This window comes from Gallus gallus, chromosome 17 (assembly GCF_016699485.2).
Source record: "Gallus gallus isolate bGalGal1 chromosome 17, bGalGal1.mat.broiler.GRCg7b, whole genome shotgun sequence".
Classification (NCBI taxonomy): Eukaryota; Metazoa; Chordata; class Aves; order Galliformes; family Phasianidae; genus Gallus; species Gallus gallus.
Genome location: NC_052548.1, coordinates 6,486,789 through 6,509,298, shown reverse-complemented (window position 1 = coordinate 6,509,298; position 22,510 = coordinate 6,486,789). Strand labels below are relative to the sequence as shown.

General features: G+C 54.5%; 1 protein-coding gene across 1 annotated transcript; it reads right to left on the bottom strand.

Annotated features, from left to right (window-relative positions):
* Window positions 1–1,074: 1,074 nt before the first annotated feature.
* Window positions 1,075–21,679, bottom strand: ASS1 (argininosuccinate synthase 1). Its single transcript, NM_001013395.2, has 15 exons — window positions 21,623–21,679; window positions 19,783–19,910; window positions 19,415–19,483; window positions 19,037–19,225; window positions 17,358–17,414; window positions 16,946–17,020; window positions 15,159–15,229; window positions 14,639–14,669; window positions 11,815–11,905; window positions 10,127–10,211; window positions 9,400–9,464; window positions 6,102–6,233; window positions 3,156–3,312; window positions 1,758–1,823; window positions 1,075–1,299 (listed from the first exon to the last, which is right to left on the bottom strand). Exons 2-15 carry the CDS (start codon window positions 19,888–19,890, stop codon window positions 1,245–1,247), a joined length of 1,251 nt encoding a protein of 416 aa, NP_001013413.2. The 5' UTR covers window positions 19,891–19,910; window positions 21,623–21,679; the 3' UTR covers window positions 1,075–1,244.
* Between the last annotated feature and the right edge of the window lie 831 nt (window positions 21,680–22,510).

Here is a 22,510-nt window from a genome sequence, read left to right as displayed (position 1 = left end):
CACCAAGCCATTGGGCAGAGCAGCACGATGCTCAGCCCCACCGGGGGTGGGGGGATGCTGGAAGGCCACCAAGAGGAACTGCATAAGCACAGGGATGGGAAGGGCTGATGGTAATTAAAGTGGTACAGCAATTAAACGTGGACTTTGACTCACAGCATCCCGTCACATCAGCCCTACATGGCCGCGCTCAATGCAAAGGGTAAATGGTTGGTAAGGTCTCCTCTACCCTGTGATCCCATGACTTCCAAGAGCCCACTCCCCTGCAGAGCTTGCACCAGGTCTGAGCTGGCTTTTTAGTGCCGCCACACTCTGCTTTCCCATCACGCTGCCTTTCCCTCCCTGCTCTTATACCAAAAGCACCCAGGACAGCTCACAGCCCCATGTCCTCACCCTATAGCAGAGAGCAATGGAGCACAGCATCTCCCAGCACCCCATGGGGGTCAGACAGGCTCCATCAGCCTGGAAACCCATTCATCCTCCTCTTCTGACAGCCCTCCACTGCTTTCTCCTCCCAAGATGGTAGCTGCCAGTAATAGCAGGGAAAGTAACATCCAAGCTGGGAAAATAACATGTTATTTTCCCAGCGGTGATGTCAGAGCTTGTCATGCTCGCCAGCTCGGCAGCAGGGCACGCCTGGATGTCCCCACGCGGCCATTGGGGCTGGGGCTGCACAGTGTCATCCCCTTGGATGGCTCAGGGCAGGGGACACCGACCTTTGTGTTCATCCCAAACCGGGTCCATCCCCATCCTTGTAGCACAGCAGGTGGGATGGGACCATTTTCCTTTCCATCCCCACATTGCAGCCTTGGCACCATTGGTGCCCAGCTCCCAGCGCTGTCCCCAACCTCTTGCTGAAACCCTCGGAAGGTTTCCCCCTTTAACCAAGCTTCAGAAGTTTCTCCCCGTTTTCCCTTCCCCAGACCTCATTTCCATGTGCCAAAATGAAGACAAAAGAGAAATAACCAAATCCTCCCAACCACGTGAGGTCGGGGCTGTCCCGTCACCCAGCCTATGGGACACCACCACTCCCCATTCCCAATGGTGACGTAACCCAAGCAAGCATCCTTCAGCAGCTCTTAATCCATCACAATTTATTTGTCTCCCCCTGTCCCACCACTTTCTTCCCCTGTAACAAAGGCATCACCTCCACAGAACGGAGTTCCAGTTACAAATTACCACCACAATTAGCAGTAGTGCTTTGAGAAATTAGAAAGGGGAGAGGAACGTCTGCGTGCCATTGATTGCTATTCATCCTGCTTTGTGCTGACCTTGCTCTGGAGACGATGATATTCCTTCAGCCTGGAAACCAGAGTAAAAAAAAAAAAAAAAAAAAGAGAGAGAATAAATTAATTGTAAATTAACAGTAATAACACACATTTCCTTTCAATTAATTTAAGCAGAATGAGGGGGCGTGAGGAGCAGGCGTTTGTTAAGGCCTGTACAGTTTAATTATGTTTTTTTTTTTTTCTTTTTTCCATGAGATAATGTAATTAATTTATCTCGGAGGGGTGGGGGGACACTGCGCGTTGGGGAGAACAAAGCAGTTAACAGGCAAGGGAAAAATTAAGAGCCCATTATGTAAATGCAGCATGTTTTACAGCATTTAAGTTGGGGGGGGAGCATGAGAAACAAGTAAAATAAGGAGGAGGGATGCGCGGGAAGGCTATAATTAGGGGAAGCTGTCAGTGGGCGGCGGGGGCTCAGGGCAGCACCGCGTCCTGCAGGGATGGGGGCCACCAGGACCCCCCCGCACCGACCTCAGGGCGTTGATGTTGATGAAGCCGGTGGCATCGGCGGGCTCGTAGTCCCCCTGCACGTCCATGCTGCGGGAAGAGAGGGTGTCAGCACCTTGGGGACACTTTGTCCCGGTGCCCCACATGTCCCTCCAGGTGACATCTGCCCCTCCAGGTGACGCCTCCCACACGTCACCATTGCACCTGGCAGGGATGCTCCATCCCGGAGCTGTCCCTGTCCCACCAGTGCTGCAGTGCCAGGCACACTCCCATCCCACCGACCCCATCTCTGCCGCTTTCATCCCCCAAACTCATTTCCCAGAATCTGCAAACCCTTAAAAAAAGAAAAAAAAAAGAAAAAAAAAAAGAAAAAAAAAAGAAAGAAAGAAAGAAAAGGAAAAAAAAAAAAAAAAGGAGGAAAAAAAAAGAGTTTACAATGATTTTACCTCCCCTGACGGGCTACAGAAAAACCTCTGTGCTTTTATTTTTGCTCATTCGAGTGGTTCTGACCTGCTCTATAATTACGTTACTTTCTACCTACTGTGCAGAGGCATTTCCACACAGCTCTGCCTCTCACAGCTTTCTCTCGGGTTCCTGTGACGCCGTCACTCAAAGGCTTTCAAACCAGCGATGTAGAAATCAAAAAGAAAAGGAAAATGGTTGGAGACGCAGGGAGAATAAGTGCCCCTGCTTTTCTCTCCTCTCTCTTTTCCCTCCGTCCCACCCCCCTCCATCCTCCTTTTTTTTTTCCCCCTCTTTTTTTCCTTTCTTTTTTTTTTTTTTTACTTTATTCATTTAATCTCTCCAAGTGAGAGCGTGGAGCATAATGAAGGGTTGGGACGGATTATTAGGAGCTGTTGATTTTGAGCGGGAGGGAAGGGGGAAAAAAAGCCAGAGAAGAGAAAGAGAGAAGATAATTTGACATTTACTCCGACTGATCTAAACTCATTCGGGTGTATTTATGGCTTATAAAGTGTTTAGAGAGATTGAAAGGGGTTGAGGGAGGGCTGGGGGGAGTGAGAAAGAGAGAGAGAAAACAACACGAAGGAAAGGGAAAAGCCAGAGGGAAAATAATATTGACTTCAAAACACGGCTCGTGCTTGGCTGGGGGGAAATTGTGCTCTGCATCGTGGGTGGGTGGGGAGGTGGGTTGGGATGGGATGGAATGAGGAGGGGTGGGCCGAGATGGGACAGACCGAGCTGGGATGAAGTGAGATGGGATGGTACGGGATGAGCTGAGATGGGATGGGACAGAATGGAACGAGATGGGATGATACAGGATGAGCTGAGGTGGGATAGGATGGTACGGGATGAGGCAAGACAAGATTGAATGTGATGAAACAAGATGAGATTAAATGGAATGGGATGAGATAGGACAGGATGAGACGGGATGGGACCCTCACTGCCCCCAGGCTCACTCACCTCACCAGCTCCTCATTGTACAGTGAGTGTGGGGACTCCCTGCCCAGGATGTAGACCTGGCCCTTGAAGACAGAGACGTGCACAGTGCCTGCCACTGCCTGCTGCGAGCGTGCGATGCAGTGCTTCAGGAACTCACACTCAGGGCTGTACCAGAATCCTGCGGGCAGAGACACCATCAGAGCGGGGGTGGGGAGGTTGGGAAGCCAGGGGGACATGGAGGGTGACCCCACCACAGGCTGAGTTCTGCAAGGAAGCCATCGGGTAATTTTCAAGGGAAGGGATGCAGTCTTGGGGCTGGGAGAGGAAAACAAAGTGCCAGGATGGGTTGGTTCTGTTCTGAGCAATGGGGGTTTGTGCACATCCTGCCCCCACTCAAGAGGAGATGGGAATCCTCTGCTCAATGAAAGGCACTGTGAGCTTTTTCCTCCTGGCTCCTCTGGATGTAGAACTTCTGCACATGGAAATAAAAAGCTTCATTAAGTTAATACAAAACCTTGACTCAAAGCCTGGCATCCTGGGAGAGTGGAGACAGACAGGTGGATGGATGGACGGACGGAACCCATTCCGCAGGAGCAATGTGGGTTTGGGGGGACCTGTCTGCAGCCCCCAGCATAGGGATGATATGATGTCCCCTGGATTGGGCAGGAAGGGGACCGCCCTGTTGGGATGTGGTGTCCCAGGGGCAGCCCTGGCCCCGCTCCCACGCTCCCTCCAGCTATCACTGCCCAGGGCTGACCCCGGGGCTTTATCGTACTGCCCATCGGAGCACGTACATCCCTACATCCCAGCAGGCTCAGCTTCCTCGACCCTGTCTAGGGTAACAGGGCTCTGATTTCCCTCGTGGGCCCCAGCCCCAGAACTGCATCACATCCCCCAAAACAGAGCTTGGGGAGCAGCCACCGGTGTGGGTGGTGGCATTGCCATCGGTGAGGCCACAGCAGGCACTCAGAGAGGCCATGCCCTGTGCACATCTCCTGTCGCTGAGTGGGATAATTACCCGGGGAGGCCCCCGAGACCCGGAATAAAGCCTGGGAGATGGAGAGGGAGATAGAAGGGGAAAGAGAAAGAGCCCATTCACAGCCCTCAGGTCATCCCTGGGCTTTATCTCCCCATCTCTCTGCTGCTCTGCTCACACCGGTGCCCTCTCACCTTTCCTTTCCCAGCTGGGATTCAGGCTGAAGCCATTAAAGAAATAAACCTGAGCTTTTGTTGGCTGCCTCCATGCAAGGCGGCACTGGGGCATTGTGCATCCTTTACTCTGGGATCTGCCCAGCCCTATCTTAGTGTGTGTGCTGCTCCTTTTGGGGATATAAATGATGCTATATGGACCCGAATGCAACAGACACTTTGATAGTTTAGTGCTGAGCCCTCATCCCTGCATTCAGCATCCAGCATCACACCAAGGCCTGAGCCCCACAGACCCATGGGGCAAACCCACACTATGGCACAGCCAAGGGGCTCAGGGATCCTTTTCTTCCACTCCAGCTGGGCAAATAAATCCTTCTTTTTAACAAACACACTACAGGTACAACCCTTCAAATGTCAGGGCTGACTTCAGGCTGTTGCGTCCCCGTGGCAGGGAAAAAAACAAATAAATCTGAGACACATTAAAATAATAACCAGCCACTTAAATGCTGCTCTGACAACTCCAGGTGCGAGGAAGCACTCCCTCCCTCCTCGCCCCCCACTGCAAACTAATTCCCCCCTTGCAGCCATCCATCCCAGCAGCCCTCCCTGCCCTAATCCCCCCGACACCAACAATGGTATTTCCGCACCTGGCCCTACCTGCGGGACCCAACGGCTTCAAAGCCAGTGCTGCACAAAGGGATCAATGGGGACGGGGGAAGATAACCTCTAATTGTCCTGAAACCAGGGGCTGGTGACAATAATGAGGTGTTGCAGGAAGGCCAGCTCGGAGGGCTGATGGGGCTGAGGCAACCACTGCCATCCTGACATAGCCCTAAGGAGCCACCGGACACCCTCAGTGCGTGGGTGAGGGTCTGCTCTTCACCTGGGTGGGAACACACCCTGCAGGTCTGAGAGAGGTGGGAATGGGGGGAACAAACCCACCGACACCTGAGCAGCCCTGTAGTCCTGCGGTTTCCCAACAGTGAGTGTTTATAAATAAATAAATAGCTGTAGGCTTCGACTGAAAATAAATAACCAACGTACAGGCAACACAGCACTAAGTCTGCTATAAACAGCTACAGGCTGATGCAGCATCAGAGAGAGAATGGGAGCGGGCGCTGTGATTTGAGGGGAAGGTAATGATGACTCCCACTGCTGCTGCTGGCTGTGCACAGCCATGTCCTGCTGCAGCCCCAGAATGCAGGGGAAGCAGTAAATGGGCTCCAGAAGGGAGAGGTGGGAGTGGTGGTGAAGGGATGGAGAAGTTATGACTGTGCAGGGTGGGACAAATCCCATCCCTGCATGTGTTCCAGAACCATGGAGATGTGGCACTGAAGGATGTGGTCAGTGGGCACGGTGGGAATGGGTTGGGCCTGGGGATCCTAGACGTCTTTTCCAACCTTCATGATTCTGATTCAATGAAATCAGCAGCATCGGGCTGGGATGTATGCCAGGAGCAGTCACTTGTGGAAAGCAGCATCACCTCCCAGCACCCCGCATGGAGCCTACTTACCCCAAAAGCAAGTAGGATGGGGGGTCAGAATGCTCTCAAGATCATAGCACTGCAGGTTTGGGTCGGAAGGAAACTCCAACACCATCCAAGATCACAGAACGGTTTGAGTTGGAAGGAAACACCATCCAATTCCAACCCTTTCCACAGCCACATCCATCCCTTGGGCACTTCCAGGGATGGGGCACCACAACTTCCTTGCACATAAGCATCGCCCCAGGGCACGAACATGCCCACCTTCTCCCCCACCATCCACACCTGCACTTTGGCACCCCGTGGGCAGCAGTAGCAGCAGGGTCCATACGTACCATTGTACACCAGCTCGGAGAATTTCAAGCTGAGCCCCTGCTTGATTTTCCGTACTTCCCGGTCCATGGTGAAGGCCTCGATATCTAAATGCGCATGGTATAGGATCGTCCCTGCTGGGGTCTCATAGATACCTAGCCATTTTTCCAGGCAGGGGGAAAAGCAGAAAAAGAGAGAGAAACGAATGAGACCAAAACTGTCAGCAAATGACAAAAAATAATGACTTGGCTGACAGAAGGAGCTGTGGTCGAGCGCATTCAGTCCCAGCTTGCTGTAAAATGCATCTGTCATTATATTCATGCTGGGGCCGAGACAGTCCACTCCGCACCTTGCGGAGAAAATTTCTAGATTCCCCTCTTTGAAGAGGCACTCTGACGAGGCTAAATGACAGGGTTTGGGAACCGATCCCCCCACAGATACGTGCCCAACGGTCTGCGGCTGAAAACCTGTAATTAAGCGAACGATGCGGGGCACAGGAACAGGGCTGAAATCCCCTCCTCTCCTTGGCTGGCAGGCGAGCCCTGCGCCAAAATGGGGCTACCTGGGGACCAGGAGCACAACCCCACTGGGGGCCGGAGAAACCCCCCCGGCTCCTTCCCGTCCACCCCTGGTTGTGTGAGGACTGCGGATGGGATGGGACCGCTCCCTTTGTTCCGTGGGTTTAAAGCCTGTTTAAAGACAATGTGGGATTTTGCTCCAGGTGCGTGGAAAGCCATGGGAAAGAATGGGGTTGTCCAGCAGTGGGCACGGCCACAGCTCTGGTGTGAAAGCATTGACCCTCCCCACTGGGCACCCACACTACGGCACAGCCCTGGGCAAGTGGTACCCATGCGTCGGGTTTTGCTGGCACATCAAATAATGAGGTTGTTCTCCTAAAAAATAAAAGTTCTGGATTTGGTCACAATAAAAGTTATAGGAACACTGCCTCTCAATCCCTGTGCTGCAGAGAGCTGTATTGGGGCTGTGTCAGCAGGCATTTTGGAGCCTGTCCCTTGTCCCTGCAATGGGGCACACCTCGCTCAGACCCCCCCATTACCTGGGATCTTCAATGAGAGGACTGGAGAGGAAGAAACCCACATACTTAATTCTCCATCCATCATCCCTACCGGGCTCCTGCGAGCTCAGTGTCCTCCAAGATGAGAGGCCCAACGGGACCCCATCCCCAGATGCACACTGAAGCCATCCCCATGAGCGCAGCCCCACGCCGGGGCTCCAAACCCCAACCACAAAGCCAAGTGCACCGCTGGCACCACAAACATCCCCTCTCCTTCCCCCTCCATCCCACTTGGGCTGACCCAAGGTTCAGTTTTATGCCTCACCCCCCATCTCCATCCCCTTGCCCATCTCCCACCTCCCCACTCGCCCCATCCGCGCAGTGACAGCAGCACAGGGACTGCTGTGCCAGGCGGGGAGGTGACAGCTGAGCTCCCAGAGACACCTTCAGAGTGACACTCACAGCCTCTCCAAGTGTCTATTTTCATCTCCCCGTGTTTACAGGAAAAAGACAGAGGTGTCAGCGACGCGGGCTGCCGGAGCTGCAATCACCCCGCAATTACCACTGGGGAAGGGGGGGCAGCCACGCAGACAGCTGCTGCTGCTGCTTAAAATTTTCTAATTTGTAAGCTCGGCTGTCAGTCCTCCTCCATTCTGTTGGCTTTGCTGTGCTGAGCGTGGTTGGCATGCGGTGCCGGTGGGATGGGATGGGATGCAAGGTTAGGGCCGTGCGCCTGCAGGAAGGTCTGCCCGAATTTCTACCCCTGGGCAAATCCTTGCAAATGAGAGTGGGTTTGAGCGGTGCGGGCATGGAAACGTGGGGAGAGAAAAGAGAGAAGCCCCCAAGGAACGGAGCTCAGCTCTCTGGGCAGTGGTCATGCTCTCCTTCCTGCTTTCTCACCACTGAATTCATTTACTCCACTTAATTAGGCCCCCCCTGGAGACAGAAAGGTAATTTGGTAACAAGGATGGGAACAGGCACAAGCCAGTCCTGCTGACCATTTGCACCCCAAATCCCAGCTCACATGGTTCCAAGACCAGCACAGCACGCAGTGCGCCCTCACCGCTTTGGCCTTAGCAGATCTCAGTGAGGAGACTGGCAAAAATCAATGCCAGTGCACTTTTCCCTTCTGCATCACTTGGGCTCAGGAGGTGAAGGAAAGGATGGAAGGCAGCATCAAGGTGGGAAAACCTCATTTGCAGCCCCAGCTCTGTGTCTGTGCCTCGGTTTCCCTTAGTGAGCAGGGTGAGAGGGTCACCAAGGGCTACCATATCCTACTGGGTACCAAGGGTTCCCCAGGAATTGTCCCTGTCCCACTGTGCAGAGCTCTCATCCACCAGCGCGCCAACGCGACAGCAATTGCTTGACAGTGTCACTTGGCAGACAAACATGACAGATAAATGGGGTTTAGTGAAATTATTAAATGCTGCAAGGGTCACTAGAGCATGTCAGTGGCTCTTAAAAAAAAAAAAAAACCAAGAAAAAACCAACAACAAAGATTTTGACAAATTACTCAGCATCCAGCATGCTAATGCACACAGACGCGCGCGTATGGTTTGGGTTTCTGGTTTTGTTTGCCCTTTTCTTGGTTTAATTCAGTTCTACAGGTTGGCACCCCATGGTTTGGGGTCTGTCTCTTGCTGGTGTTGCACAGGCTGCAGAGCCTTATCAAAATATTTGCTCGTGCCCTGCCACAGAGGGCAAGCATAAAGAAAGGGAGCCTCTAATTAGGCATTAATGAGATTTAAGACAAAAGAGCCCAGGATGAGGAGAATGAAATGATTATGAATGGGAAATGATGCAGTCTCTGGCTCCTCAGTTCTGCACGGGGCAGCTCGCTGCCTCCAGAGGTTTCTGATGGAGCTGATCCTAATGGGGAATCAATGTGAACCACAACCTCAGAAAGGTATACATAAATCAAGGATTGGCTTTAACCAGAGCTGGTGGCTTGTGGTCGCGTCCTCCCAGGGAGACAGTCCATGGTGGGGAAGGGTTGGGGTTGGACTTGATGATCTTTTGGAAAAGTGGTCTTTTCCAACCTTAATGATTCTATGATTTAATGATCTTTTCTCACTGGGGACAGGTGTCACTGAAAACCTGGGCTCTCTGGTGGCACTGGGGTTTGCACAAACCACAGCACAGGCAGCTGTGAACCCAATGAGACGTCATCACAATGGCCAAATCCTGGTTAAAAGCTGAAGGGAAGGGTACAAAACCCAAACACCTGACACTTGAGCCCCCATCCAGTCCCACCAGCACCTTTCCCTTTTGTGGCTGCTTTTAGGGCCAGGCTGGCACCTGCTCACCTCTGGACTTCATCCCAACAAAGCGGTTCTCCACAATGTCAACGCGCCCCACGCCATGCTTGCTCCTGAAGAGGAGATAAGTAGATGGATGGTGAGGGGACAAACCCCAAATGATGGTGTGGGCACCTCTGAGCAGTGCTGGCATCACCCAAGGGCATCAGCAGTGACCCCCACATTGGATGAGTAAAAGGCAGATGGTTATTCTCCTTTTGCCCTTCTCTTGGCTCTGCTTTCATGCTTCCCTTGCCAATGGCAAAGCCTCATGGCACTGGGCAAGGGGAGCAGTATGAGGAACAGCAGAGAGGACAGCTGCGGTGTGATGGCTGACATCGTCTTAAAATCACTTAATTAACATTTAAAATGAGAAGTACGTGGAAAAGTTCATTCCTACTCAGCTCTAGGGGAATTAAGAGTAGAGGCATAGAGGACTGGGTGGTTCTGGGTGGCACTGGGTGGCAGGAGGAGACATGCAAAGGGTGCTACCCTGGCTGCAGGGTGGCCCTTGACCCTTTGGGACATGCAATAAACTCAGAAGGTGTAAATAGGAGAGCACAGGAAGTGAAAGCATAAATACTCCCTGCTTGGTGCCAGCACTGGTGGCACAAGTGGCACAAGCCTGGCACAACAGGGACTGTCCCATTGCTGCTTTGCCATCAGTGACACCAACCCAACTTGATCTCAGCTGGGGAACACTGGGGGGAATGGAAGGGGACCACATGGCACTCACGCGATGTCATTCAGGTACACGAAGAGCTCCAGGGCTGAGCGGTGGGTGACTCCATTCCTGGTGTTGGTGACCTTCACGGGGACACCTGCAGAGGAGGGCGGTGGGCAGGATGGGATGGCAATAGGATCCCCTCCCGGCATCACCCCGCACGCGTTAAATAGATGTGACAGATATGAACTCTAAATAACTTCTTAAAAAGGCATATCCAAGCTGCTGCTGGGGGGAACGAGGGAGGGGGAACCTCCTCAGGAGAAAAGCGAAATAAATAAATAAAAAGGCCATAAAAATGCCCCCCTCCCCTTTTTTCCCCCCCCGCTCTCTTTTTTTTAGGGCCTGTGAAATTGCAACCAGGCCCTTAACTAATTGAATTTCACGCTCAGCAATTGTCTTAGGGCGCAGCACCTTCTGTCCCACCAGCCCCGGCCGGGGGGGTGACAAACGAGCCACCCGCCAGCAGGAGGGGGGACACGTCTGGGGCATGGTGATGTGAACACGCGTGTGCACACACATGCACACGCACCCCATGGTGGGGGGCTCCATAGGAATTCACGATTGCATTTTTAAAGAAAATTTTGAAAGTAGGTGAAATATTTTATTTTTTGGTGGTGGGTGGGAGGGAGACAAGTGGGGTTGGGGGGGGCGGGTGAGGCTGAATAGCAAGAGAGGCATTTTCTTTAGCAGTGTGAAATGAGCAATAAATGTATTAGGAAGCTGACAAGGGGGCTGCGGGGCCCACAAAGAAAAGCTGCGCGGAGTTGGAGGCTAATCTCCCCTCCATCTGCCCTCCTCATTACCATTGAACGCGCTATCAGTTGCCAATCAGCGCTCAATGACTCCCTTTCTAGTCTTTATTACGAGGCGCCCGCGAGAGCCGTGTCTACTGACGGGCTCTGTCAGCTTCCCCCAACCTAAACCCCCTATTTTCCAGGGGTTTATAAACTCAGTTGTAAATTGCTATTAAATGTAAGTTGCGGCAATAATGAACCTTAAGCTGCTTCCCGCCAGGGCCCCCCCTCGGCGCCCTCCCCTCGCCCCGGCTCTTTCTATTCTCGTCCTTTGCTGGGGCATTGGCCGGGGTCCGCGTGGCAGAGAGCCGACATTGTCGGGGCTGTTGTTGGTGAAAGCTGCTTAGCCTTTAAAATAGTTAATAATTAGATTAAAACTTCAAATAAATTAACTAGGGGCTGAATGGGGACTCCGCCTCGCAGGGAGAGGATCAGGGGAATGGAGCCAGGCTCCCAGTGCTGGGGGCTCTGGGGAGGAGGTGGCCCCTCTTAACCACGGGATGGCATGGGGACACCCATAGATGGCAGGAGTGGGAGCACTGTATCCCCTCAGTAGAGTCTGATGAGCATCAGCATCACCCGCGTGTCCCCAGGGGCCACCTGAGTACCATGGACAGCAACACCGGCACCCACTGCACCTCAGTGCCTGGGGGTCCCCCCTCTGGTGTCAGTGGGGTCCCACTGCCACAGGACTGAGCGCTATGGGACAAGGAGCCACAGAAGACATACCCAGACCGCCCACACTAATGTAAGAACCCCAGCATGCTCCAAGGTGTGATGCCTCAAGCTGGGGTGTAGCCCATCTCCACCTTAGGGATGCTCCAGGCTATATTTTTCACCAGGGAGCGAGATTTGGTCCTAACACAGACTCAGTGCCAAGGGGAACCTCTGGGGATGACTTACCCTTCTCAAATTCGATCTCCAATTCATCTGGGACGTCCGGAGAGGTGGTTGGGTTGCAGGTCTTTGTGTAGAGGTCAAGGGGGGCCCGATTCTGCAAAGGAGAAAGACAAGGGCCAGTTGGCATCATGGGCACAACCAGCATGACCAGCACCCCCTAAAATCTCAGCAGGTTGGCACCCATCCCCATCCCAAAGCAATGGGACACAGCAATCGAGGCACAAAGCAGCGCCAGAGCTCAGGGGGCCCTGGGAACAAAGGGGACGGAAAAATCAGACAATTTTTCCCCTCAACTTGATCTCATCTTTTTCTTCGACGCCCCCACAGCTGGAGGTGGAATAGCTGCAGAGAAGCAAGTCAGGCAGGGAAAAGTGCGACTTTTTGCGGTCAGTGCGGAATAAGCCGGGCTGCGGCGGGGCAGAACCCAGCTTATTCCGTGCGGACCGAGAAAACGAATGAGGAGGGCTGACCCCAGCAGGTGCTCTAGTCGCATGGGCTCTTTCATGGTGTCCTCGAGGTTAATACACACAGGGGGAAAATAGAGGAACAAAGCAAAAACCCATTTCAGAGCGCATCAACCTTTATGTATATTTTCCCCCAAGATTTATAGTAAAGAAGCATCTTATCTCCTTTAGAGCTGGGCCACCGGAGGCTGGGGTGATGGCAGTGAATTGAAGCACGTACCAGATGAGGGAGGGAGAAATAATAATAATAACAAAAAAGCTTTCTGTCCTAGCAAGCAAAATACATTGCAATTTAGCAAAGCCGAAGCATCTCCCTCGTGGCTGCTGCCCCATCCTGGCTGGGACAGCATTGTCACTCATGTTGGTGATACCAACTTGTGTTCCCTGTGTGACCACAGAGGGAACCCAGCAGTGCCTGCGTGCAGCCTCTGAGTTGGGAAGAGGGAAACTGAGGCACAGCACAACCCAGTCACCTGCCCACATCCCCAGTTGTGGCCTCTCCTGTGCCCATCTCCTGCCTCCTCACTGCTGAGCAAAGAGGGCAAAGCAGAATCACAGAATATCCCAAGTTGGAAGGGACCCATAAGGATCATCAAACCCAGCTTCACAGATATATGTCTTCTTTTTGGGTGGCCCTGTGTGGAGACAGGAGTGGGGCTCAATGATCCTCACTGGTCCCTTCCAACTCGGGATATATTCTGTGAATATTTTTTGCCCTTTCCCCTTGTTTTACGCAGCGCACGCACGTTTCCCCCGTGCCCCCCAAGCACACAGATTACACGGGCTGCAGATTTCAATTTTACATCATCTGCCCTCTCCTAGCCCTGATCACACTTATTAACCAGACAGACCCGCTGGAGATGATGGAAAACTTGGAGTTCAAAAGGAAAGATGGGAACCGCGAGGGGGGGGAAGAAATGGAAAGTATTAAAAACTCTTTACTAAACATTGGAAGTCAAAGTCAGGTAGTTTCCAATTTTCTAAGCCAACTATGAAAACCCCTATTAGATAAAATAACTAAATAGAAATAAAAGTGACATTTGGCTTGCATTCCATCATTACCGTACGAGTCTGTCCTCTTTTTATTCTCCCTCCTAAAAGCACAGTTCAAATGACAAATAGTTTGTTGCAGTGTATCAATGCCTCCTATTTATCCCTCCCTGCAGGGGGGCTAGTCCTGCAATGTCATCTTTAAAGGGGAGAGAGGAAAAAAAAAAAAAAAAGAAAAAAAAGGAAGAGTGTGTGGAAAGAAGGGGGGGGAGAAAGAAGCAAGAAAAACGGGGCAAGAAGAGAAGAAATTGGAAGCAAATGGTCCATGAAGTAAACCATGATGCAGAGCTATCGATGCCGCAAATGGTTTATTCATCCGGCTGATATTGTTGTGCCCGGGACTGAATGAACTCTTTCAGAGTGCCATATGAAGTTAAAGCAAGTAAATTTCTATCTTTCTCCGCATTAGCTGCCTCATTGCCCTTCAATCGGGCCTCACAGAGGCAGAAAATAGCTCAACCATCTGCTTTCAAATCCCTCGTTGGCAGTCTCCGGGCTTTGGGAGGGGACCCACTGTGCCTGGCACCCCAGCCACCCTCATCCTGGGCTGCAGAAAGGGACAGAGGTGACACCACACGGCCACCTCACAGTATCGATGGATGGTGATGTGCCCATCACCAAAGGATGCTCAGGGAAGGGAACATTCTCTACCCAGCATTACAGACTGGGAGGGACACGGACTGGGCAGAACTACGGGGTCTTGCTCAAAGAGGCAGAGAGGTGCTGATGCTGTAAGGGAGAGGCACTGGTGTGGGGCCAGGATGCCTTCTCCACAGTCCTCATCCAAGCTTCTCTATGCTATAGGCATGTGCCCAACCTACCAGGGTCCACTAAGCAGCAACTGGCTCCTGTCCAGCACCAATTGGTGCCGATGGAGAGCTGAATGTCTGCTGAACACCCTAGCAGCTGGAGCATGAGTGGTGCAGCACCAAGAGTCCACAGCCCATGGGAATGTGGTGTTCCCATGGAGGAGGTCACTTTGAAGCCATTGCTTCCTCCCAGAGAGAGAAGAAGAGGAAGCAAAAGGGGCCGTGGGCAGCAGCCAGAACTCCTCTATCCACTTGGGGAAGCCACCAGCACCTCATCAGTGTAATTGCTCCTTTATTGCCGCCCCATGACATTTTCCCTTCCAGTGTCACCCTGAAACAGACCCGTCCCCTATTGACACCAATGGCAACGAGCGTGCTGCAAGAGGCGGAGGGGCTGGGCAGGGCTTCCCCGCCACACACGGCCCGCCGTGAAATTTCCAATTAGGCTGCAAACACACGAGACGCCCTCAGCCCTGTAGCTGCCACCCGGCCGTGATCGATTACCTTGGGGTTCTCCAGGATCCCGGCTTCGTAGCTGCAGCAGGCAGGGATGGAGGGAGAGAGAGACAGAGAGACATCACTGCACTGTGGGTGGCCCTGTGTGGAGGTCCCCATGGGGCTTTGGGACCACCTCAAACCATTGCTACCACCCACGGCACGGCCATCCCATAGCAATGGGGGTAAAGGTGTGTTATGGTTCCCCAGGACCATAAGCTAAGGAGCCCGGGGCTTGCAAGGACCCAAGAGACAAATGGAGCCACGTGGGATGTGGGCAACTACATTGCTTTAGAAAGGTGGAGATTTTGGAGCCAGCCTCGTTCAGCTTGTCATGGGACAGCCCAGGAGGATGGAACTAAGTGATCTTTGGAGTTTTTTCCAACCCAAGCTGTTCTATGCTGGGGAGCAGACTCTTTGCTTCAGAGGTGTGAAGGTCTGTGCTGGCCATGTGTCATGTCCCACCATGCAGTGGGGGCATCGTGACCCCATCCTCTGGGTCCCTGCCCCACCAGAGCTGTCTGCTCACCTGATGTGCATGAGGTTCTCATCCATGCTCCAGGGTGCCTTGGGTGTCACAGGCACTGGGATGCCATGTTTCTGCAGAGAGAAGGGGAGCAGTGCTGAGCAAGTCCACAGGGCCCCAAAAACACAAAGGCACAACACCATGGGCACCAGCAGCACAGACAGCTGTGCCTCCAACCCTGTGCTCCATAAGCTCCCCCTTGGGGCCACCAGGGCATCCTTTAACCCAAGTGATGGAGATGTTAGAATGGATGTTGAACATCGTTTTTTCTAGGCCAGGTTGGCTTGTTCCCCAGCTGGGATCCTCTGAAATGGGAGATAACATGGAGAGACGTGGCCCACAGTTCTTAACCCATCACCTGAACTCACGTAAGGGCCTAAGATACCTCCTAGGGCTGCAGTGGGACCAGCTCAGCCTCACGGCCAATGCCAGGGGGGACAATGCCCCCATCACACAGGTCCTGGCAGCTCAAAGGGCCGCTGGCACCCCCACCCCAGGCTGTGGGGCATTGCTGGGCAGCTCCACTGCCCCAACCCGCTTCCACCTACTGAGCAGGCAGCACATTTGCACTTCAAATGGATCTCAGCCACAAGCTCTGACTTGCAGGGAAGTCGAACCACAGCTCACTGGGTGCAAGGGTGGAACGATGCCTCTACTGCCCCATCCCTCGGGGCAGCACATCTCCCAGCCCCTACCCTTTGCCATACACAGCGCGCAAGGGCTGGGCTGCAGACCTCAGCCCCACCAGGGCCCTTGTCCCCATCACAGAGCCCTCCTGGATCCTGGCAGAAGACATTTCATCTTCGTTAATTAGTGCTGAGCAATTACTGCCTTGCCCTGAGCACATCCAGGCATGGAGGACCTGCCCACATCTCCTTCTCCTGAGCACAAGGAAGGGAAACTCCCTTTTCTTTTGAGTGCTGAGCACAGCCATAGGCCAAGAGGTGCTGCAAACCCTCCACCCCAACCTCTTCTCTCCAAGCAGGGCCCCAACCCATTCCACTTTCCTTCCCCCCCCCTCCACCTCTTTCCAAACGAAGGGAAAAAAAAAAAACCCAAAGATAAAAAGAAAACCACAACAAAACCCAAACCCAAAACACATGTTCCATTTTCCCTATAACACAAACGCCGCGCTCTTAATAACTCCCCTATTTGACAATTTGTTTGGCAACATATGGAAAGCTCTCGTAAACTCGCCCCTTCATAATGCACCAACAGATGGCAAACACAATCCTCAACGCCCGGCCCCGATGTGCTGCGCTGAGCTCCCGTGGCCCCACACCTCACCATCCCCGCGCTGCCAGGCAGCCTGGATGGCAGCTATTTAAAAACTGAAGCAATTTTCTGGTGTATGCACAGAGCTGCCTTTTCCCTTTTGATTGATTGAGCCGAGTTGTCAAGCATTTCCGTGCAGCCGCTAAAAAAGAAAGGTACCCTGGTGGGCACGTAAAAACCTGATGCAAAACTTCTAATGTGTTTTATTGCAACTTGTACTTCAAAAAGGAAGGGGACAACAAAGAGGAGTGCGTTTGCTTTGTCTGTTACACAAGTCGTTGAGCTGGGACCCGTTTACTTGGGAAAATGGGTTACAAAAGCAGCCAGGTAATTATGGGGGAAAAAAAAAAGGTATTTTTATATATATGTAGGAGGAAAAAAAAAACAACACCCCAGGAGAGCCCAGTGGGGTGCTGCAGCAACGCTGTGCCGGTCTCACTGCCATTGCCCATATGGTGTGGTGAGCATCCCATATCCCATGTGAGCATCCCATGTGAGCATCCCATTGCTCCTACCTGGGCGTACTCCATCAGCTCGCGGCGCCCTGGGAAGCGCTGGTAGAACTCAGGCATCCTCCACGGTGCGATGACCTGGAGGCAAGCAGAAGCATGAGGCTCGCTGCCCTCTGCCCCCTGAACCCCTCCCCAGCTGAAATTCAATCTCCCCCCGCGATGGTGGAGTAACCCAAAACCCTGACCCTCGCAAGGTGCTGGATGCCAGGGGGAAGCAGGCAGCATCGATCATCCAGCAGCTGCCACCGTGCTGTTTGCCCAGCGGCCTCGTGATGTTTGGGGTAAAAACAGATCAATTAAGGATCATTACGGCCCACCCTTAAATGCCAAAACGTCGCTCGGTGCAGCTGGCAGCTTGTTAAGGAGAGCTGTGTCTGTGTTAAAGCAGAATTCCCCAGGTGGGCTGAGTCCTTACCTTGATGCTGGGGCACAGCGCGTAGCAGCCGAGCTCGAAGCGCACCTGGTCATTACCCTGAAACACACAGGGAGACATTGTGGGGCTGCTTTGGGGGGGTGCCCCCACCCCATCAACCCATAGGGGCCACATCCTTCAGCCCCTTCAGGATGGGGGGCGGGGGGGCTGCTTTGGAGCTTTATCCCTGGGACAGCACACGTGTGGTGGTGCACGTGGACACAGCAGCACATGTGTATGTGCATACAGTCCTCAGGATGATGCCATGTGCAATGCTGGAGAGCCCAGACGTGTCCTTGCTCCAGGAACAGGAGCAAAATGCAGCAGAGAGCAAGGGGGATGTGTTTTGGGGTGCAAACTGTCCCAACGGTGGGCACTGAGGTCACAAAGAGCAGTGCTCCCCTGGGCTGAGAGCCCTGAAAACCCAACCTGTGGGGGGACCCCATGGTCCTGAAGGCATTTCCCAGCCTATGTGATCCTATGAAGCCCAGATCTGAGTATTTATTTCTCCATGAAGGGAGAGGAAGAATTCACCACCCAGGAGGATGCTCTGAACCTCTATCTTAATTGGCCTGTGCTGGTGGGGCACAGCTAACAAGGGCAGGTAGCTGGAAGGGGTGTCCTCCAAGGGAACGGGGCTCTCCAAACCCATTTCCCCCCAGCACCAAGGGGTGTGAGGACCCCCCTCCTTCCTCTCGTCCCCAGCCTCAAGGATACATTTACAACTGGGCTGTGAGATCCCCTAGGACTATTACACGCGGGCAAGCAGAGCTGACAGAGCACTCATTTCCCTTACAGGCCCAAAACACCTCCATCTGCTCCTGCAGTGGGGACACCGCAGATGGCACACATTGCGGACGCTGCGGGGCTGTGCAGGGTCGGGTTACCCACAGTGCTGCCTGCGCCTTAATGGCTCGAGGAGGTGGGGGTGTGGGGAGCAGCGAGGATCCCCAGGGTGGCACCGATGCCCGGGGATGAAGGGAACAACGCGGTGCTCAGGGCACACTCAGTGGGTGCTTTCAAGGGGATGCTGCTGGGAGGATCAGGTGAAGGATGTGGGGAAAGCAGCGTGGCAGGAACAGGAGTCAGCGTGGCCGTGGAGCTGTCTTGTAGGCGTGCCCTTCTGTCCTCAGTCCCTGTATGAATCAAATGTCCTCCTTCTTCCAGCAGGGCTCTTCCACCGGGGACCCCAAACCCAGCCTGCCTTACATTGGGACCATGGCCAGGGATGTGGGGGGGTCTCTGAAAGATGGGAGGGGGAGATCGGGGGTGCACACACAGCACCCTGCAGAGCTGCACTGCTGGCACCTGATGATGGGGTCACCCTGAGTACCCCCAGAGGGGATCACAGAAGATCCCAAGATGGATTTGATGATCCGTATGGGTCCCTTCCAACTCCTGCCTGCACAGAGGACCTCCCAAAACCTCAGGCTGTACGGTAACTGCGCCCCATGGCTTTGTCCTTTTCTGGGACGTCGTGGCACAATTCCTGCGTCCTCCTCCCAGGTTGGCTGGGAATAAAGCAGGAGGGCAGAGCGGCTGCAGAGCACCCTCCCCGAGCATCCTTCCCACGGTCTCTGGCTGCCTCTAGCGGCAAAACCACAGCTCTGCAATCCCACCAGCGCCCACCGAACGCCTCACCGCGCAAGCACGAGCAGCCAGGATCCCCCCCAGCCCCTCACCTTGCCCGTGGCCCCGTGGGCGATGTACCGGGCTCCCTCCTCCTGGGCGATCAGCACCAGGTGGCGGGCGATGCAGGGCCGGGCAAGCGCGGAGCCCAGCATGTAGCGGTCCTCATACAGCGCGTTGGCATGCACTGCTGGCCAGATGAAGTCCTCCACAAACTCCCTGCAGACATCCTGGATGTACACCTGCGGGGATGGAAGGAGCGCCGCGATGGAGGACAGCTGGGGGGGCAACCAGATCCTATGGGAGCTGTGCCATAGACTGTGCCTATGCCATCCTATGGGGACGGCAAGGTGAGGGGACTCTTGTTCTCCCCTTTCCTAAATGCTGCCCTGGGAAAGGGACTGGGGGATTCTCAGAGCTCCCCGTGGTACCTTCTTAGCCCCCAGTGCCAGTGCTTTCTTCTGGGCTGCATCAAAGTCTTCCGTCTGCCCAATGTTGGCCTGGAAAAGCGAGAAAAGCTCAGTTGGATGCTTACACAAAACCAAGGGCATGTCAAACCCGCATGGAGGGCCAGGGCCACGCTGGGCTTGGGGCCATCCAGGATGAGCTCCCCCCATCTGAGCTGGCATTTTGGGGCCGCACCGCCCTCTGCCAGCCCCTTGGCTCTGCCCCATTAACAGAGCCATTAACCAGCAAGGACAAGCAGCGCTGCACACAGACAGGGTGACGTTCACCAGCACTCCGTGCACCCCACACATCCCCATTGTGCCCCTACACCCCCAGCAGCCCCTGGGCTCACCAGGAAGGCGATGACAGTGTAGCCCTGCTCCTTCAGCCACACCAGAATGCAGGAGGTGTCCAGCCCCCCGCTGTAGGCGAGGACCACGGTGTCCCTGGGTTCAGCCATCCGTGCGCTCCCTGAGCACCCTGCAAAGCATAGGGCTGGGCTCAGCGCAGTGCAGGCGCTGTGCTTGGGCATGACCCGGCACATCTTGGCCCTGCAGCACTCCCAGTCGCAGCCCGAAGTCTAATTAAGAGTTAGTGGGCGTTTGCCCTAATTACGCAGGAAACCTCCGCATGGGGATTCAGCGCTCCTCAGCCTTTGGCTGAGGGCATGGAGGACTTCAGCCAGCAGTGGGGTGACAAAACTCTGAGCTCACGGGGCTCTGCTGGGGGGAGTTGGGAACCCCAGGGCCGTGCTGGCTGTGGGAAGGGGCTCAGGGCTGTCCCCAAGCCAGGCTGTGGATCCAGGGCCCCACGGAGGTGATGCCAGCCAACCTTTGGCCAGAGACAGCAGACACAGAGCCAGCCAAATCCCACCCTGAGCAACCTCCTCGCTCTCGCCAAGTCAGCACAATCCTGCTCCTGCTATTGCAAGCAGAGAACTCTCAGTTCCTGGCTCCCCAAGTGTCCTACACCTTTTGCAGCAGGATGCATTTGTCCACACTGCACCCCATGGAGCATCACTCAGATCCAGCCTCTCTCTCCGCTGCAGGATCTGGCTCTGCTGAAGCACACAGGGGTCTGACAGCCCCATATCCACCACTCAGTTCCCTCTCCCTGCTCCGCAGGCAGCAGCCAGTCTTGTGCAAGCAGCATTTCCGTTGCTCCCAGCGTCTGGGTGTGCACAGAGCTGGATGTGTGCCCAGCACACTGCTCTCAGGCTTTCCATTCCTCTTACTGGAGCACTTACAGGAAAGGCAACTTGTACTTCCCAAAAGAAACTAGCCCCTTTGTGATTCTGCATCTGCACGGTCCCTGTACCCCAAACCACTTCCCTCTGCAGCTTCCAGCATCGCTGCCGCTGCCCCAGCTGAGTGCTGCTGAGAATGGGCACGGTTGGTTCACGAGCAGCAGTGGATGGAGCAAAACACCTCTGCATTTTCCTACTCAGACACCTTACTTTGCCTGGGGAGGGGGGGGGAGTTATGGGAATCTGGCTTTTGTTTGCTCTAAGAACTCATCCCATAGCCCAGGGCTACCAGCTCCATGCACAGGGCTCCTGCTCAGCCTGTCCAGGAAGGGAGAGCCTCAAAGTTTCAGACTTATGTGACAGTAAATCAAAGCAAACAAAGCTCAGCGAAGGGGAACATCTTGGGACTTTCTCAACCCTTACGATTACACTGCAGCAATTTCCTTGTGACTTTGGTTACACTTTGTACCGGAGAGACTCTGTTTTCTCTGCCCTGCCCGGCCACCGAGATTTTGTTTTTAAACCAAAAGAAACGGGGTGGGGTGACGGTGCCTGAATAGAAAGCTGAAACCTTTGGCAAGGAGGGGAGCTGCCCACCCCAGACAGGCTGGCAGGGCACCCCGGGACAGCACGGTAAGCTTTGGCTGCAAGCATAGAGGCCCCATCCTGCCCCCAGCATCCCCAAGCAGAGCAAGGAGGGCAACGGGATGGTGCCAGCTCCGGTCCCTGTGTGTGGCCAAGCTGGGACACTGTCAGGGGGGTGGGAAGTGCCCTAAAACAGTGCAGCACAAGTGACGGGAAGGGGCTGGAACCCCCCTGTCCCGCTCCTCTGAGCCCATCCCACACACCCACGGTGGGGCAGAGGGGTCAGCCAAGAGCAGAGACAGCCCCCTACCGCAAAGGGCCCCCTTTCCCCTCGCTCTCCCCTCGCTGTGCCTGCACTCACCTGCCCTGCAGGACCGCAGAAACCAGCTGCCCTCAGTGCTCCGGCCCAGTGTCCAGCATCCTCCTCCTCTTCCTCCTTCCTTTTAGCCAGATGGGAGCAGGCGGAGCTGCAGAGGGACTGTCCTTTCCGTGGGCACGGTCCCCAGTGGAGCCCTGCCCTCTAAGTGCCTGGGGGTGCACAGAGCATGGAGGGGCGGCTCACACCCCAGTTGGACAAGGGCTTTGCCCAGCACTGCCAACTGTGTCCCCCACTTTGCAGCCACGCAGCTGCAGGGTTTCACCCCTCAGAGCCCATCAGGTGGGAAGATGAGGTGCAGAGGGCAGCTGCCCCATAGCTGCCTGACTTCCCGCTGGGCACAGCTCTGGAGGGGAAGGAAGAATTTCTTTGAAAGCCCTGGATATGGAGAGCTGCAGCTCTGGGGAAGCCTGGTGCAATGGGGGGGGGGGGGCATGCTCCCCTTGTGCATGCACTCAGATCAGCAGCAGGCCTTCCAGCATGGGAAAGCAATCATCCGTAGGGACTGCTCCTTTAGGGGAGTCAGTGAGAGTGCAGCACAAGCAATGGGATTTGGCAGCAGCAACCTCACCCCAGCACTGTGCCATCACCAGATGTGGGGGCAAACGTGTTGGGGTCCCTCCAACCAGTGCAGTGGGGTGGGACAGAAATGGCTTTGGTCAACAGTCTCTGCCTGCACCACGTGTGCCAAGATCTGATCCTGGCCCCACCGACGGAGGGACCCAGCATAGGGCCGGGACTGGACATTGCCCTGCACCACTGCCACATGCAGGCACTGCCCCCTGGGCAGCCCAAGGCCACAGAGGGAGGATGGCTGGAGGAGCTGCTTTCTTCACAAGGAAGCATTTACTTGGAACCAAACCAGAAATAACT